The sequence below is a fragment of the Aulonocara stuartgranti genome (genome assembly GCF_965226115.1).
Source record: "Aulonocara stuartgranti genome assembly, chromosome: 14".
NCBI lineage: Eukaryota > Metazoa > Chordata > Actinopteri > Cichliformes > Cichlidae > Aulonocara > Aulonocara stuartgranti.
In genome coordinates this window covers 25,318,253-25,335,327 of record NC_138950.1, presented here as the reverse complement: position 1 = coordinate 25,335,327, position 17,075 = coordinate 25,318,253, and the positions used below count along the sequence as shown (strand labels likewise).

At 40.8% G+C, this 17,075-nt stretch overlaps 1 protein-coding gene across 2 annotated transcripts; it reads right to left on the bottom strand.

Moving 5' to 3' along the window:
- Window positions 1-151: 151 nt before the first annotated feature.
- Window positions 152-9,985, bottom strand: rps6kb1b (ribosomal protein S6 kinase b, polypeptide 1b). 2 transcript variants are annotated; one of them, XM_082504081.1, is made up of 15 exons: window positions 9,767-9,977; window positions 8,361-8,398; window positions 8,143-8,263; window positions 7,947-8,015; window positions 4,426-4,573; window positions 3,458-3,515; window positions 3,121-3,221; window positions 2,926-3,016; window positions 2,711-2,801; window positions 2,477-2,584; window positions 2,333-2,395; window positions 2,124-2,201; window positions 1,893-2,000; window positions 1,499-1,611; window positions 152-448 (listed from the first exon to the last, which is right to left on the bottom strand). In XM_082504081.1, exons 1-15 carry the CDS (start codon window positions 9,833-9,835, stop codon window positions 193-195), a joined length of 1,512 nt encoding a protein of 503 aa, XP_082360207.1. In that variant the 5' UTR covers window positions 9,836-9,977; the 3' UTR covers window positions 152-192. The 2 variants fall into 2 exon arrangements, with proteins under 2 accessions (XP_082360207.1, XP_082360206.1); XM_082504080.1 differs by having other exon boundaries at window positions 1,893-2,201; window positions 9,767-9,985.
- Window positions 9,986-17,075: the final 7,090 nt, after the last annotated feature.

Genomic DNA, 17,075 nt, shown 5'->3' with positions numbered 1-17,075 from the left:
GATATCGTTGGTAGCACTTAACCATAGCACGCCGGAGTCCCAAATGCACGCACAAACTGCAGGTTCTGACAGTATATGTAGTGTGTGGATGTGCAATTTTGGATTTTCATTGTCTCTAGCATCCATTTCTTTTTGCTTTGTTTCTTAAAAAAATAGTCAAGAAATATACTCTCCTAAACAGTGGCGGCGGGGTCATAGGTTCATACGTAGATGCTCGGGCCGTTTGGCCATGACAGGATAGGCTTGCTGCTTCATCTGAGCAAGGTTGATCCCAGCAGGCTGACGGATGGGGAGAGGGGCCGAGGCCTCGGCGCTGGTTGTGATGTCCATCTGCTCTGGGGTGGACAGTTCCATGGCCTGGTCTTGAGGAGACTGGAGGACACCGGGTCCACCGCTGGGAACGAGGGGGCTCCGATGCCAACAGTGCCCCCCTGAAAACTTGACCGGGCTGAAAGCACAGAGGAGAAACAGGTGAATGATGAAAAACGGCAGATTGATTATTTTCTGCATTTTAACAGCAGAAAAAGGGCAAAATTCAGACAGTGACAAGAACTTCAAGTGATTTTATCAGCTGAACTGACGAAATATTGTGATGGAGAACAAAAAAAAGATTATTGATCGCAACACCATGTACACAGTGATCTATAGAGACAGATGTTTCTTTACTGTCTGAGGGAGAATCTCAGGAGTGTGGAGTCGAGCAGATGAGATGGAGAACATCACTAAGTTTGCTCAGACATCCTGCCCTTCACTGGTTTAAATATGCAGACTGGTACAAGATCCAGCATCTTGCAGCACACACTGAAAGATCTGAGCTTCCTCAAAAACCAGAGAGATCTGAGAAAAAGTATTTGTACCCTGGAGAATCAGCAGGATTTCAGCACCGACTACTGTCAAAGTGTGGTGTGATCTTCATCTAAGTAACAGATGCAGTCTTAAAACCATCGGACTAAACTAACACACAGGAGGTCAGCTGGACCTTTCATGTCTTTATTGAACTCACTGAGTAAAAACTGACTCCAAGCTGGAAAAACACAGTAAGTTCTTGAATTTAGGAACTTATAGAAACTCCTTCGGGAGCAACAACCTGATGTTTCATGCAGCTCATGTCACAGTCACTTAGGTCAGGACTGACTTGTGTTCTCCTTCAGCCTCTCCTGAGCTTCAGGCCGACTCACCTTGGGACATGCAGGACTTATGATCTGCTGCCTCTTATCACAGGACATCATGCCACTAATTTTTGTAATAAAAGCACCACAACTTACAAAATAAAATGTTAACTATATTTATTTTAACTTATTTTTAAGCTAATTGCCAACTGAGAATCTGCACTATATCTAAAGACCATAAGTGATCATTTTATCCAAAAAACATACTTTTAGTGCGGTATGATATCTGGCAAATGTTACTTCTGTATGAAAAGCATTTGTACCAGAGGCATCAGCCTGAGGATCGTCCGTCGCAACACAAACATGCTCGTTTCTCACGCTGACATTACCTGAGCGGTGTCCTTGGGCTGTCCGTGATGCGTCGGGGTGAGCGGATTTTTGGCTCATACGAGAATTTTTCTTTGATGTTTTCCAGGACCGATGGAGCGATATACGTGAAACCCTAAATCGCAGGGAAAGAAACAGGTCAGGGGAGACGAAGTCGTGTTCAGGACAAAACTAATGAGAGGAATCCTCGTTTACTACCGAGCCAAGTGCAGCGACTGTCAGTCTCAGATTTATTTCTGCCCTGTGATAATTAATAATCTTTACAGTTTACCATTAAATCCTAAAACAACTGAGAAATCATTAAGATGACACCTTACTGTCCTCCTTTGAGCCTTAAGAGATGCTGCATATGGACTGAGTACTGAAAACTCTAACAGAGCCTGAGTCAGAAGTTACCAGGAAGGCTTGATTGGCGCTCTCACTGAGGGTCGAGTCATCCGGGCTATCGACGGGCGTCTGACTGGTGAACTTTGAGTCAAACTGACTCACGTCGTCAGCCGATTGCTGCGAAGACAGAAGAGAGGACACGCAGGTGAGGGAGTACAGCAACACGAGCACGTCTGAAACAGGAGAGGTTGCGATTCCCGAAACGTAGGACTTCTTGCAGTTTCCCGCTCGAGTACTCACCAGAAAAGGCTTGAAGGGAGGCTCCACTTTCCGAGCCAGCAACTCCTCCCAGTTGATGTGTCGGAAGAAGGTATGACCCTATGGCACAACCACGCACAAAGCGCAATGAACAGATGGAATATGTGTGCTCTGCATCTATAGATAAGCACTGAGTAGTTCATGGCAGAGCTGGTGCGACTCATCACCGACATCCAGCTGCATATTCTCACCTGCACCTCTGCAGCGTCTCCTGCTCCCGCTCCCAGGCGCGATGAAGCGTTTCTCTTTAGCAACTGCAAAAAAGGAAGAAATAAAAATAAGAAGACAATAACAAGACGAACTAACAGGAGGGGAAAAAAACAACCTCTTGATACCTTTTTTAGGAGGTCTCGAGCTTCATGTGTGAGGTACGGCGGGAGGCTGAGCTTACACTTCAGGATCTTGTCAATTGTCTTTTTTCGGTTTTCACCAGTGAAAGGCGGCTGCAGTAAAACATGGAGCTGAGGTTACTCTACCGTCGCTAATGCGGATTCATATTTATAACAGTCCATTAATAAGAGCCAATGAGAAAGCTTTTTTTCTTTCCAGGCTGTTAATGTTTAACTGACCGCTCCTGTGAGCATGTCGTACATCAGAGCGCCCAGACTCCACCAGTCCACCGCTCTGTTGTGCCCGCTTCTCATGAGGATCTCTGGAGCCCTGTGATAATGCGAGTGCTTATTACTGGTGCAGCAATATTACTTAGCAAAGATCATCAAGCGGCCACGAAGAGCGACTCTCATTGCTGGATAAGAGATTAATTAAAAACAAGAAGTGTACTCACATATATTCAATGGTGCCACAGAAAGTGTGCGTGACCGTGCCGTCGTGAATGGATTCTTTACACAGCCCGAAGTCTGTCAGCTTTACGTGACCTTTGAGGAAAACATTAGCCTCACATTAACATATACATTGAAAAAGAGCTGCCATTATAAATCTTAAGGTCATTTTTGATTTTTTTAGCCATTTCCCATCTCACCTTGGCTGTTAAGCATGATGTTCTCGGGCTTTAGGTCTCTGTAGATGATGCCCTTCTGGTGCAGGTGACCCAGAGCCATGGAGATCTCTGCCAGGTAAAAACTAAAGAAAGAGAAAAACTTTAAGCCGGTCTGAGGTCCACATTGCATCTGAGCCATCAGACAAGAAAAGACAAAGCATATATTTTGCTGCTTATGCTTATCTGCAGTGTAACAGAACTAATGAACTCATTCAGACTGTCGACATCTATAACAGAGGTCTCTGAGATATTACATCATCTTTAAACAATCCGAACATTTCATCCTGCAATCTGTGTTTCAGTGCGTCGTCATGCTCACCAGGCTGTGTCTTCCATGAAGATGCCCTCTCTCTCCAGCTGCATAAAGAGTTCTCCTCCTGCACAGGTGAACACATGTTCATGCTACTAACAGCCATATATGCACACTCCTAAATGTCTGACCCGTGTGGAACAGCCGAGTAGAAAGAAGAGGTGACAGTCAGGTTCTCGTGTCCGATAGATGCAAACGTTTCTGCTCGGGAATCTAAACCACAATTATGTGACTCACACTACTCGTATATTAACCTCCATAAACCTTTACGCCTCCATCGCACCGAGACGGGCGAGGGAAATTGCTGTGACCCCTCACACTAACCCCTGCACATTAACTGTTTGGGACACTCCTCTCTGGCCTCACGGCGAAATGAAATAGTATAACATTATCTAATATCAGACACATTAGAGATAAATCCATGATTAACCAGACAGCTACAGTGTAACGGATGTGTGCATTAGATCCTGTTACATACAGTTTGAAGACAGCGTGAGAGCACTCTGGAGAGATGAGAGAGTGAAGAAGGAAAAAGAAAAAGGGTGGAAAATAAAATGCAAAGAACTCTGATTTCAGTGTATTTACAATATTCAGATCTGATGTTTACACTGAACCTGGTTTCTTCCTGTTAAAAGGGAGTTTTTCCTTCCCACTGTCACCAAAACACTTGCTCATAGGGTTGAGGGGGTCATATGATTGTTGTAGTTATATTTCTGGTAATTTTATATTTTATCTGGTGCGAGGTTTCAGAGGGGTTTGAGGTTGCGACGTAAGGTAAATTGCGTAGATTTCCCATTGAAGCATAAATCCCCTGTAAGACGCATCTATGTGCCAATTTTGGTTGCTCAACTCGTGCTGGTTTTTAGGAGGAGCTCACAGGCAGACAGAGATTTCACGCATATAGTAAGATACAAGAAGAGTGCCTGCTAGGAGCCATGTTAATGCTCTGTATATGTGAGTGTACTGCTTCCACTGACCACTCAGATACTCCAGGATGAGGTATAGCTTCCCTCCCGTCTGAAAGGCGTAGATGAGATCGACAATGAAGGGATGCTTTACTTCCTCCAGGATGTTCCTCTCCGCCTTGGTGTGGGCTGTGTCCTTGGCGTTGCGCACAATCATAGCCTGCAAATGAACAAATCGACATTATTTAAGAAGCAGACACAGCAGCATTATATGCAGCATATTTTTGGTCACTGCCTGTTTGTCCCACGTGACTAATACAGAGAAAATAACAAGACTTCACTGTAAGACTCAGGGCTTCAGCTTAGTCATCAGCAGTACGGTGGGCAGAACAACTCAAAAGCTTGACCAACAACACGCCACCAATCCAGGCGACACAGAGACACTATATATGTATGTGAGTCACAGTGTAAGTAAAAGATAACATTTTACACAAGTGGCTAAATTTGTACCCCGAAAATAAACGACAGCGTGGATGTTCTTAGTTTGAAAAGCTGCTTCTGTGTCCATTAAACACTTAAGTTCCTCAAAATAAAATGCTGTAACATCGGATTTTGCAATATGAAAGTAAAATTAGCAAAGCGTGCCCATCATATTTGATATCTTGCACAGACAGAACTCAGTCAATTCACTGCTGTCGCCAGGAAGTGCGAAACCCTTTAAAGTAAAAACATTTTGCATTTGGCTGCCGAGTTGGATCACATGACACAACCAGCTGGATAGTGCAGTACTTAACAAATGTATTAGTGTAATGTTTGTGTCAGAGCTGGCCTAAAGTTAAAAGTATTTGTAATTACATTACTAATGTTGTAGTAATGTAATGGTTAATCCACTAGTACGTGCAAACCCTTTAACTGGAATTATATTTTTAATGTTTGAACATAATTATTGTTGTTAGGCATGAATTTTTAAGTTTACTATTTTACAATGAAGCAGAAAATATAGAAATAAAGAATAAACAATAAAGCACATTTCTATTATGTTTCATTGAGATGACAAATTACAGTTATTTCCTTGTATTCGTGGACAGAAACATTCGTTTTAGTGGTTGAATGTCATGTATCAAGTCCAGTGTGCTGTCTCTGTTCTTCTGTTTGTCAGATAAATAATACCAAGGTTTGGGGTTTTCTTAAAGAGATATTTGTGTTTTCTTGTTTTTAATCAGCACGTGCTGAGTGGTGTCTCACTATGGTCAAGCTTTTGAGTCTTTTGGTCGTCCATATGAAAGCAGCAGAATCACATTTCATTATTATTATTCTAAGTCTACTTTAATAAGTTTAGCAAGTCAGATAAATCACCTGGTAACTTATAAACTAAACCAAAAAACATGCATTAAAATACGCGCAGCCCTACCGGAGTACACCGGGAATCATTATGTGCACAGAGAGAAGAAAAGCACTCTTCCTTCACTCTTCTTTTTGTTTACTAAACACTTTTGTCAGAAGGCCAAAAAGCTGTTTCAGCAACTACACTGTCTCAGCACTGCGTGAAAGACCAATGAGAACTGGCTGATTTGTGCAATTTAATGTGAATTTCCAGCTCTTCTCACTTCTTCCAACTAGTCTACTAACACGTGCTTATGAAGCATCTCAGAAGTCCGCAGTCCAACCTCAGGACTTTGAGCCTTTTCCCTCTCTCACTCTCACACATGCAGCCCTGAATCAAAGTTCCAACTAGAGAGTAAATGAGAAATTATATGACGGTTTTATGGCAGTCGAGGCTGAAACATTAACACACAGGATGATGACGATGCGTTCAGCAGTTCAGCTATCACGTTCAAAACACTGACAGGCTGAAGCAAACGCGACTACTCTGGATTTTATACGGTGCTGTACTAAAGTCTTAAGCCAACTCTCTTTTCTTTACATCTTACTAAGAGAACAGGAAACAGATGCAGCAAGTTATTGAAACACGAAAAGCAGAGTTTGTACAATTCTAACAAGCTTTGAAGTCAACTACTTTTATCCTTTAACACAGGCTGAACTCAGTTAGGAAAGCTGTCGTGTCGTTTCTTTAAGTAGTCTTCAGGAATAGTTGTCCAAACTTCTTGAAGGACATTCAAAGCTCTTCTTTGGATGTTCTCTGTCAAGATGATCACACACAGCTTCAGTAATGTTGAGGTCCGGCATCTGGGGAGGCCAATCCATGACTGAGAGTATTGCTGGATATTTTCCTATTTCTCATGGACATGACTTTCAGATACTATTCATCTGCTTTGGATATTTTTTTAAGGCCTGTCGCATCTTCTTTTTTCCCCCATTTGCCAAGTTTCCTCAAATTTTTTGAAGGACACACTGAACACCATGCCAAGATATGCCAAGTTTTCAACCAAACCTATTTTATGCCTGTCAGCTTGATATATCTTTGTAGATTCACCTTAAGAGATGTGCTTTTGTGACAGGCTACTAGCAGCAAAGTGCCTAAAGATACTACTTGAATGATTCAGTTTAGTGTTAAAGAACGTGGTTTACCAGCCTCGAGAACTATTCCTCAAGCCCACTTTAAAAATAACAAGAAGGTCATTTAAAAGTCATCCCAGTGGAAGCAAGATATGAGGGGTTGCTCAGGACTTTTACACAGTACTCTACATACGCATATGTGTTTTCTAATGAAGCTATAGGTTCAAAGGGACACATTTGGCAAATGAGTGGATTGAACATTCTCACGTGTTTTGTATCGACGCATTTGGTTTGCTTTGATTTTTCTTTGAGAAAATACTGAAAACAAACCAAACCACAGGAAATAGCTCCAAGTTTAAAACTGATTCGAGTCAATGAACGACAGGTGTGAAAACGCCCCAAGTTGTGAATCACTGCTCAAACTTTATCGGATTGTTTTAAATTAAGAAGAATATCTAAGCTTTTCCTTCACTGGACATGAAATCTGAATGGAAGTTTTATGTAAGTGCGATCTCTGGAAAATTCTGGTATTTAACTCAAATTCTGCATTCATACAGTGATCTCTTTCCACATGGAGGGAACAACTGGCAGGTTAGGACAGACCAACGTGCGATGATAAACTGTAGTTTAAGAAAATAAATGTATGCAGCTGGGAATTTTGGGCAAGTCAGGACTGATTTCATACCTTGAGATGCTTCATAAAGATGAAACCTGGCCTCTATCGCCACCCTACAGCCCCGTATCGGAGCTGTGCCGCTGCCTTAAAGCCAAGGGGTTTAAACAAATAACTGAAACGTGGCAGTTCTTTAATGTGTCACTAGGGTCACGTAAGCCAATAAAGCAGAAGCAGTGTGAGAATCGAGCAGCGTCTAATGGGCTGAGGCAGAGTGTTTTAAGTGCCAAGGCTGCAGCAGAGCAGAGCTGATGGCAGTCTACCAACTAGCAGTGAAATCTTACCCGGCCACAGGCTTCAGAGGCAGCCAATGTTTGCAGACCAAAGCATCGTAATGTTTAATGGCAAACATGCAGCTGTGTTCATATAAAACATAATGAGAGGCGCTCTAATTGATGAACAGGATTGTGTGTTCCGGAATTGGTGAAGGATAACATAGCAAAGAAAAGGGGAAGAAATGTACCTTTTTTAAAACTTTCATGGCAAATATTTTGCCCGCTGCAGCGCCAACAACCTTTCGAACTTGAAAAACCTGCCCAGGGAGGAAAGGGATCAACATGTCAAAAAGATGCGCTTTAAGAAATGCGGGTCAAAGCAATAACAGACGCCACATCACAGACACCAAATAAAAGAGAGCGCTTTGTCAAGGCAATGATTACCTTTCCGTAGCCACCCTTCCCCAGGACGCGCAGCAGCTCGAAGCACTCCGGTCGGATGTTCTCTGTGCCCTGATTGACGTTGTCCTCGGATATCTCGATCTTCTCGCAGTCATCCATGTTGCTGCAGTGAGACATGTTCGACTTTCTATTATGCCCGTGCCTCTTTTTGACCTCTTTGGTTATAAAAATCTCACAAAAGTCAAGTTTTAAAAACTTACAACTCAATGCACTGCTCCATGAGATCAGCGATTTGACCCTGGGAGAAAAAGAGGAAAACAAAACAAAGTTGTGAAGGATTTTTCTTAGTTTTTGTCATGAACAGAATCCACAGCAGCCATGGTGTAAATGGTAAATGAACTGGTACTTATCAATAGCGCCTTCCTACTAAAGTTCTTCAAAGTGCTTCTTTCTACACGTCTTATTCATCCAATCACACACGGGACTATTCACTATCCCCAAGTGCTTTTTCTAACACTCACACTCTGATGGATGCACCCAGGGAAACTTTCAGTTGGCCCAAGGATACATTAATATGTGGACTGAAGGCGCTTGTGACAGAGCCATCGGTTTTTAAGGCTTTCTCTCAGCTTTTAACTTCATAAGGACATACCCAGTCCTCTACGTTTTTAAGTAACAACTACAATAAAGCATTTCTAACACTGAGCTTAGCAGCATGCAGGGCAACAGCTGTTTACATTTAGAGCTTACTTGTTTCATCAATAAATTCTTGTGAATTCAGTTACTCAGCAGCTCTTTTGAATATTGATTAATGCTTCCAATCAATCTTTAGCAAAAAATACCAAACATTTTCTTCTCACAGCTTCTCCACTTGCTGGTTTTCTTGCCTTGCAATCAGTAATAACTGATCTACAACTCACTTAAATAATCACTCACGAAAACAGTAAATATTTATAGCAGTACCTAAATTATAGCCTCTTGCACAATAGCCTTAATAAAAAAAATCTTCCTCTTTAAAGAGACTGATGTGACCTTTCAGCAAAGCTTTCTTGATAAAGTTTACACATATAGACAGTGTGTGCTGTTTATTGCACTCTCTTCTTTTCAGCAGCTGCACTTGGAAGTTTTTTTTCTTGTTTTTGTAATAAGAAGCCTAGACTCTGACAGCAGCTCTTCAAAGCCCCTCATTTTAAAAATGCAGTGTATTTCTGGAGTATTGCTGCCTTTTATATCTCAGCGAGAACAGAAACAAGCGGACACTCCGGTGCACATTCCGACTCTGGCTGTCAGTCCTGCCAAAATAAACTGTTGCGCTCGGAGCCACATTTATCACTGCAGCACCTTTGGCCAAGTAAGGACGTCTTGCTCAACTCCCAACATGACAGCGCTGGGCTTTGACACAGCGTCAACACCGTGCGCATGTCATCGCCGGATCACGTTAGCATTAAAGCCGGTGACAGCTCTGTCGCGATCCCGGTCATGCTAATTAGCACTAGCTTCGGCTATGTCCCTGTGTGAAAAGGGCCTGAGCTGTCCGGCTGCAGGAGAAGGCCTGCGGGCGGCTGTCAGGCAGGCTACCAGGCTAAGCAGCTAGCTTCCGTGCGTGGAGAGTTTCTGCTGTGACAGCTTTCGCGGTAAATCGTCAGCGTCTCCCGCTAAAGTATACCTCCTCGTTCTCATCGTCGGAGACATTTTCCTCCGGCTGGTCCAAATCAATGTCAAACACTCCAGCCATGGCAGCGCTTCGCTCAGATCGCTCTGTCACACACCGCAAGAATAGCAGGAGTCCCCCACCTCATGGACAAACACACACCGCCGCCATAACCGGCTACTACACTGAGCATGCGCACTGCGGCACTCACAAAGTGGGCGGTAACCTCGTTTCATTTTGTCACAGGGCTTTGGAGCGTTTTTAGGGGTCTAAACAAAGCGCAAGCGAAAAGGGAGCGAAGGCACACACAACAGCCACCGTTCATATTTGCTGTGTGGTCGGCTGCAATGTTCGATCGCACGACAGGTGTTGTGCCAAAAAGTGATTGTCTGCCAGAAACTGATTGCCGTCCGCGGGAGCGCGCGCAGCTGCTTAAAGCTGCAGCGCCCGGATTACTTGCGTTGCCAGCTACTTCCGTGCAACTGATATAACGTGGGGGGAAAAACCCAAACACATTTATGCCTTTGTTATTAGGCAAAGGTATGCATTTATGGAGCTTTAACGTTTCTTGTAACCGAATTATGACGCTATCAGAAGGTTGCTTTCAGTGTGTAGCGCAGTCACGAATGACTACACGCATCACGATGGAATAATTAATGCCTACAGGTTTAGTATGTCTACTCTCGTTGTTCATGTTTGTTATAAGACTGTCGAATAGTAGTTAAAACAATAAAGACCTATTGTGCCAGTATCACCATGACTCTTTCTTGTTTGTGCAGAATAACGACTGAGAACATGGCATTTTAGCGCTACCAAAAAGTGATTGTGGCCTATAACTTGTCACTGAAACAATATTTCTGCTTCAAACTTGTTGGATATATTCCAGAAGGGTTACATGTGATATATTGTATCCCAAAACCTCTCCAAGAACTGCTGAATAACTTGTACAGGAACAATAACACTGATAATATGCCATTTTCAAGCTGCCAAAAAGTGATTGTGGCCTATATCTTGTCACTGAAACAATATTTCTGCTTCAAACTTGCTGCATGTCATTCTGAAGGGTCCTATGTGACACATTATATCTCAAACAGTCCCTTAGAACTGCTGGATAACCTGTAAAGGAACATTAACTTTGATAATATGCCATTTTCAGCCTGCCAAAAAGTGATTGTGGCCTATATCTTGTTAATGAAATACTATTTCTGCTTCAAACTTGCTGCATGTCATTCTGAAGGGTCCTATGTGACACATTATATCCCAAACAGTCCCTTAGAACTGCTGAATAACCATTAAGGGAACGATAAAACTGATAATATGCAATTTCCAACCTGTCAAAAAGTGATTGCCGCCTATATCTTGTCACTGAAACAATATTTCTGCTTCAAAATTGTTGGATATCCTCCAGAAGGGTTACATGTGATATATTATATCCCAAACACTCTCCAAGAGCTGCTGAATAACTTTTAAAAGAACATTAATACCGATAATATGTCATTTTCAACCTGTGCATAAAACGTCAAATTTCAAAAATGTTGTAATTCAAAAATAATACAAAAAAAGGATAATGGCCAAATGGAAACAGGTGGGAGGAGATCTGCTTAAACACATTAGGAACACCAAGTAATAGGAAAGACAAAACAAACGGTAATAAAAATGTCATTCCAATACAGCACTTATTAATTGAAATGAAAACCAAAAACAAATAACAATTACATCCAATTAAAGAAGAAACCACCAGTTAAAATAAACTAACAAATAGACCAGAAACAGGGGGTATAGCGGAAGCTCAACACCAGTAAACCATGGAACAACATATATATTAATTCTTTGCATACAGTAACTATGCTAACATGTTAGGAAACACAAAATAATTGAATCATCCTACAAAAAAATTGCAATCAAAGCTGAACTTGTGAACAACACAGAAACACACACAGCAACACGAACATAAATTAATGAATTAATAAACAAATAAACAACCAATAAATATTATAGGAGACAACGATACAAAACAAGAAACATTTCAAAAACATTGAAAAATTGACAGCGACCCTCTGACCAGCATGCTTCACAAACAAATGGGGGTTTTTTTGGTCTTGCGGGGCTGAGATATAATATATCACATGTAACCCTTCTGGAATATATCCAACCAGTTTGAAGCAGAAATATTGTTTCAGTGACAAGTTATAGTCCACAATCACTTTTTGGCAGCTTGAAAATCGCATATTATCAGTGTTATTGTTCTTGTACAAGTTATTCAGCAGTTCTAAGGGACTCTTTGAGATATAATATTTGACATATGACCCATCTGAATGACATGCAGCAAGTTTGAAGCAGAAATAGTATTTCAGTGACAAGATATAGGCGGCAATCACTTTTTGGCAGGCTGAAAATGGCATATTATCAATGTTAATGTTCCTTTAAAAGTTATTCAGCAGTTCTTGGAGAGTGTTTGGGATATAATATGTCACATGTAACCCTTCTGGATAATATCCAAAAATTTTGAAGCAGAAACATTGTTTCAGTGACAAGATATAGGTGGCAATCACTTTTTGGCAGGTTGAAAATTGCATATTGTCAGTTTTATTGTTCCCTTAATGGTAATTTAGCAGTTCTGAGGGACTGTTTGAGATGTAATATTTGACATATGACCCTTCTGAATGACATCCACCAAGTTTGAAGCAGAAATAGTATCTCAGTGACAAGTTATAGTCCACAATCACTTTTTGGCAGGTCGAAAATGACATATTATCGGTATTAATGTTATTTGAAAAGTTATTCAGCAGTTCTTGGAGACTGTTTGGGATATAATATATCACATGTAACCCTTCTGGAGGATATCCAACAATTTTGAAGCAGAAATATTGTTTCAGTGACAAGATATAGGCGGCAATCACTTTTTGACAGGTTGGAAATTGCATATTATCAGTTTTATCGTTCCCTTAATGGTTATTCTGTCACGGCGGGGTGCGCCGGTGTGTAATGGAAACAGGACCCAAAAGCAGATGAGGACGAGGAGTTGAAGTTTGAACAGAAAAAGTGATCCTTTATTAGATGACGGCAGAAGTAAACCAGGAAACCAAAGTAAACTGACAAGACACTAAGAAACAAAATACTAAACGGTACTGAGACCAAAAACTGTAACTATAACTGAGGTGGAAATAAACAGGCTAAAACTATGACTAACGTGGAAATAACAGCCAAAAACTAGACCTATGACTGAGGTGAGGTAACCAGACGACCCGACAATGGAATGCAGAAAACAAAGGGCTTAAATACATACATGAGGTGATCAGGGGAAGTGGAGACACATGGGGGAACAGCTGACTGACATAAACCTAATGACAGGACCAGGAGAGGAAAGCTAAATACAATGAACAAAGAACACATGACACTGTCAGAATAAAACAGGAAACACTAAAACTAGACATGACAATACAAACTTAACAAACCTAATGCGTGGTGAATAATACAAGAACCCAAAACATAGAAAACCAGAGGAACAATAAACAATAACAGCCCAAACTAAAGACAGATAGGAAAAGACACAAAACTAATCACACAAAAAAACGAGACAAATACAAACATAAACTCAGAGCGCTGGGTCAGAGACCCAGCCTGTGACATATTCAGCAGTTCTAAGGGACTGTTTGGGATATAATGTGTCACATAGGACCCTTCAGAATGACATGCAGCAAGTTTGAAGCAGAAATAGTATTTCATTAACAAGATATAGGCCACAATCACTTTTTGGCAGGCTGAAAATGGCATATTATCAAAGTTAATGTTCCTTTACAGGTTATCCAGCAGTTCTAAGGGACTGTTTGAGATATAATGTGTCACATAGGACCCTTCAGAATGACATGCAGCAAGTTTGAAGCAGAAATATTGTTTCAGTGACAAGATATAGGCCACAATCACTTTTTGGCAGCTTGAAAATGGCATATTATCAGTGTTATTGTTCCTGTACAAGTTATTCAGCAGTTCTTGGAGAGGTTTTGGGATACAATATATCACATGTAACCCTTCTGGAATATATCCAACAAGTTTGAAGCAGAAATATTGTTTCAGTGACAAGTTATAGGCCACAATCACTTTTTGGTAGCGCTAAAATGCCATGTTCTCAGTCGTTATTCTGAACAAACAAGAAAGAGTCATGGTGATACTGGCACAATAGGTCTTTATTGTTTTAACTACTATTCGACAGTCTTATAACAAACATGAACAACGAGAGTAGACATACTAAACCTGTAGGCATTAATTATTCCATCGTGATGCGTGTAGTCATTCGTGACTGCGCTACACACTGAAAGCAACCTTCTGATAGCGTCATAATTCGGTTACAAGAAACGTTAAAGCTCCATAAATGCATACCTTTGCCTAATAACAAAGGCATAAATGTGTTTGGGTTTTCCCCCCCACATTATATCAGTTGCACAGAAGTAGCTGGCAACGCAAGTAATCCGGGCGCTGCAGCTTTAAGCAGCAGAGAAGTTTAATTAATTCTAGTTTTATTCCAGACCCCAATATACTGAGGCTATGTATTTGCATAATGATCTTAACTGCTTTCATAGAGAAACACCTTATAAAAAGCCTTATAATTTGACTTATAACTTTCTTACAAGTGTGATGTGTATTGTCAACATAAGAATGTACCGCATTAGGATTTAACGCCACATTTGACCTCCGACCTTTTGTTCTGACTTGTCATACAGACTATAGTGAGGGTCAAAAAGATGATAATGTTATTTAGAGCTATGTTCCTTACGGCCATTGGCAACATTTAGGAGATTATATACCAATATATGTGGATTCTAATATCACATATCCTGTCATCCTGTATCTCTGTGAGGTCAGAGGTCAAATTTACAAATAAATACCTCTTATCTGTGACCTACTCCTACATAAAGTTTGTGTAATCAGAGTAAAACATCTGCCATATTTTAATAAAGTAGTTGCTACTAAAATGTTTGATTTTGAATAGAAGACAAACACACATGTTCAGTCTAGGCTGAAAATGTACACATTTGTGTGACAATGAAAACATGCAATATTCACAATATACTCTTTTTAGGACTTTATTAATGAATTAAAAAAAATCCATTTGGAATGCCCAATAAGATCGCAGGGCTCGCAAAATTGCCCGTCGGGCTATATGATAACCCGACGGGCGGGGCTGAGATAGATTTTGGTCGCCCGACCGGAGATATCGCTAGCTCCGGGACGTCGGGCTAGAGATTTTGCGAGCCCCGAGTTGTGTATTAGTTGATAAAAAATAAATAAAACCCCAATAATCTGACAATTCCCTCTGAGCAAGCACTCGGCGACAGTGGGGAGGAAAAACTTTCTTTTAAAAGCAAGAAACCTCCGGCAGAACCAGGCTCAGTGAGGGACGGCCATCTGCCTCGACCGGTCGTGGGATTTTTAAAGTGACTCATTGGATGTGAAATAAATTAGCTTGTTTGAATCGTTTGTTGTTAGCCAATTTAAAGAGTCACTTTGATGTCAACTAATACACTTAAACTGTCCAAATAATTTAAAAGAAATATTTAGAGCAATCCTGTGGATTGCTCTAAATATTCATTTTGTTTTCTTGGAAATATAATATCTTTAAATTCGTTCAAAAGTGTCTGGGAGATATTGTCAGTTTCTGGTAGCTGGTCTTCATCGTCCTATGTTTTTCCACACCATGCGAAAAACCTTGCAAGTCGGTTTCGCTTTTTTCGGAACAGGTGGTCTTTGAATATCGAAATCACCACTTGTTGGTACGGCGAAGCAACAGCCAACGTAATGGTAACAAGGTTAGGTGTAATACCCAGTTCCTTTGTAATGTCTTTGAAAATTGCCTTTTCAAGACTTTTGATCCTCTTTTTTTTTATATTTAGAGTTTCTTCTTTAAGTTGCGCCCACAGAGCTATGAAGAGACCCTGCTGAATCTCATCGGATGGCGACACATTTGCCTCTCTTGAGGCATGTGTGATTACTGCCTTTATGAGCTCTTTAACAAGCAACTGTTCCTCTGACAGTGGAGCTTCCACTGTCACATCATTACAAGGTGCAGAGGGCTCAGCCTCGCACACGTCACACTCCTTTGTGGAGTCCTTGGTGGGCTCAGGCACTGGTGCATCTTTTGGCCCCTCATGATTCAGTTGCTGGGTGCATGAATTGGGGGAACATGCACAGTGCTCCGATTTCTCCCCCAAGTTGACACTAGGCCCTTGGCCGAAACCACCCAGTACGTGCTGTTCCTTGAGCATTTTCTTGTTTTTGGATTTTAAGTTGTTATGAAGTTCCTCAACCTCAGTGCTCTTTTTTAGGACTTCACTGTATTTGTAGTTTAAGTTCTTATTCTGTCCCTCGAGCTCTGAGTTCTTTCTCAGGATTTCATCATTTTTGTATTTTAAGATGTTATTAAGTTCCTCAAGCTCTGAGTTCTTGCTTAGCATTTCACTGCATTTGTATTTTAAGTTGTTATTAAGTTCCTCAACCTCAGTGCTCTTTTTTAGGATTTCACTGTATTTGTAGTTTAAGTTCTTATTCTGTCCCTCGAGCTCTGAGTTCTTTCTCAGGATTTCATCATTTTTGTATTTTAAGTTGTTATTAAGTTCCTCAACCTCAGTGCTCTTTTTTAGGATTTCACTGTATTTGTAGTTTAAGTTCTTATTCTGTCCCTCGAGCTCTGAGTTCTTTCTCAGGATTTCATCATTTTTGTATTTTAAGTTGTTATTAAGTTCCTCAACCTCAGTGCTCTTTTTTAGGATTTCACTGTATTTGTAGTTTAAGTTCTTATTCTGTCCCTCGAGCTCTGAGTTCTTTCTCAGGATTTCATCATTTTTGTATTTTAAGTTGTTATTACGTTCCTCAACCTCAGTGTTCTTTTTTAGGATTTCACTGTATTTGTAGTTTAAGTTCTTATTCTGTCCCTCGAGCTCTGAGTTCTTTCTCAGGATTTCATCATTTTTGTATTTTAAGTTGTTATTACGTTCCTCAACCTCAGTGTTCTTTTTTAGGATTTCACTGTATTTGTAGTTTAAGTTCTTATTCTGTCCCTCGAGCTCTGAGTTCTTTCTCAGGATTTCATCATTTTTGTATTTTAAGTTGTTATTAAGTTCCTCAACCTCAGTGCTCTTTTTTAGGATTTCACTGTATTTGTAGTTTAAGTTCTTATTCTGTCCCTCGAGCACTGTGTTCTTTCTCAGGATTTCATCATTTTTGTATTTTAAGTTGTTATTACGTTCCTCAACCTCAGTGTTCTTTTTTAGGACTTCACTGTATTTGTAGTTTAAGTTCTTATTCTGTCCGCTAAGCTTTGTGTTCTTTT

What these genes read in the sequence shown, in the direction of transcription:
- rps6kb1b (XM_082504080.1), bottom strand. Translation starts at nt 9,835, where the DNA reads ATGGCTGGAGTGTTTGACATTGATTTGGACCAGCCGGAGGAAAATGTC. An exon ending in GGAAGGGTGGCTACGGAAAG is followed by an intron (nt 8,016 to 8,142) that starts GTAATCATTGCC and finishes CTCCCTGGGCAG; the next exon opens with GTTTTTCAAGTTCGAAAGGT. An exon ending in GAGACGCTGCAGAGGTGCAG is followed by an intron (nt 2,202 to 2,332) that starts GTGAGAATATGC and finishes GTTGTGCCATAG; the next exon opens with GGTCATACCTTCTTCCGACA.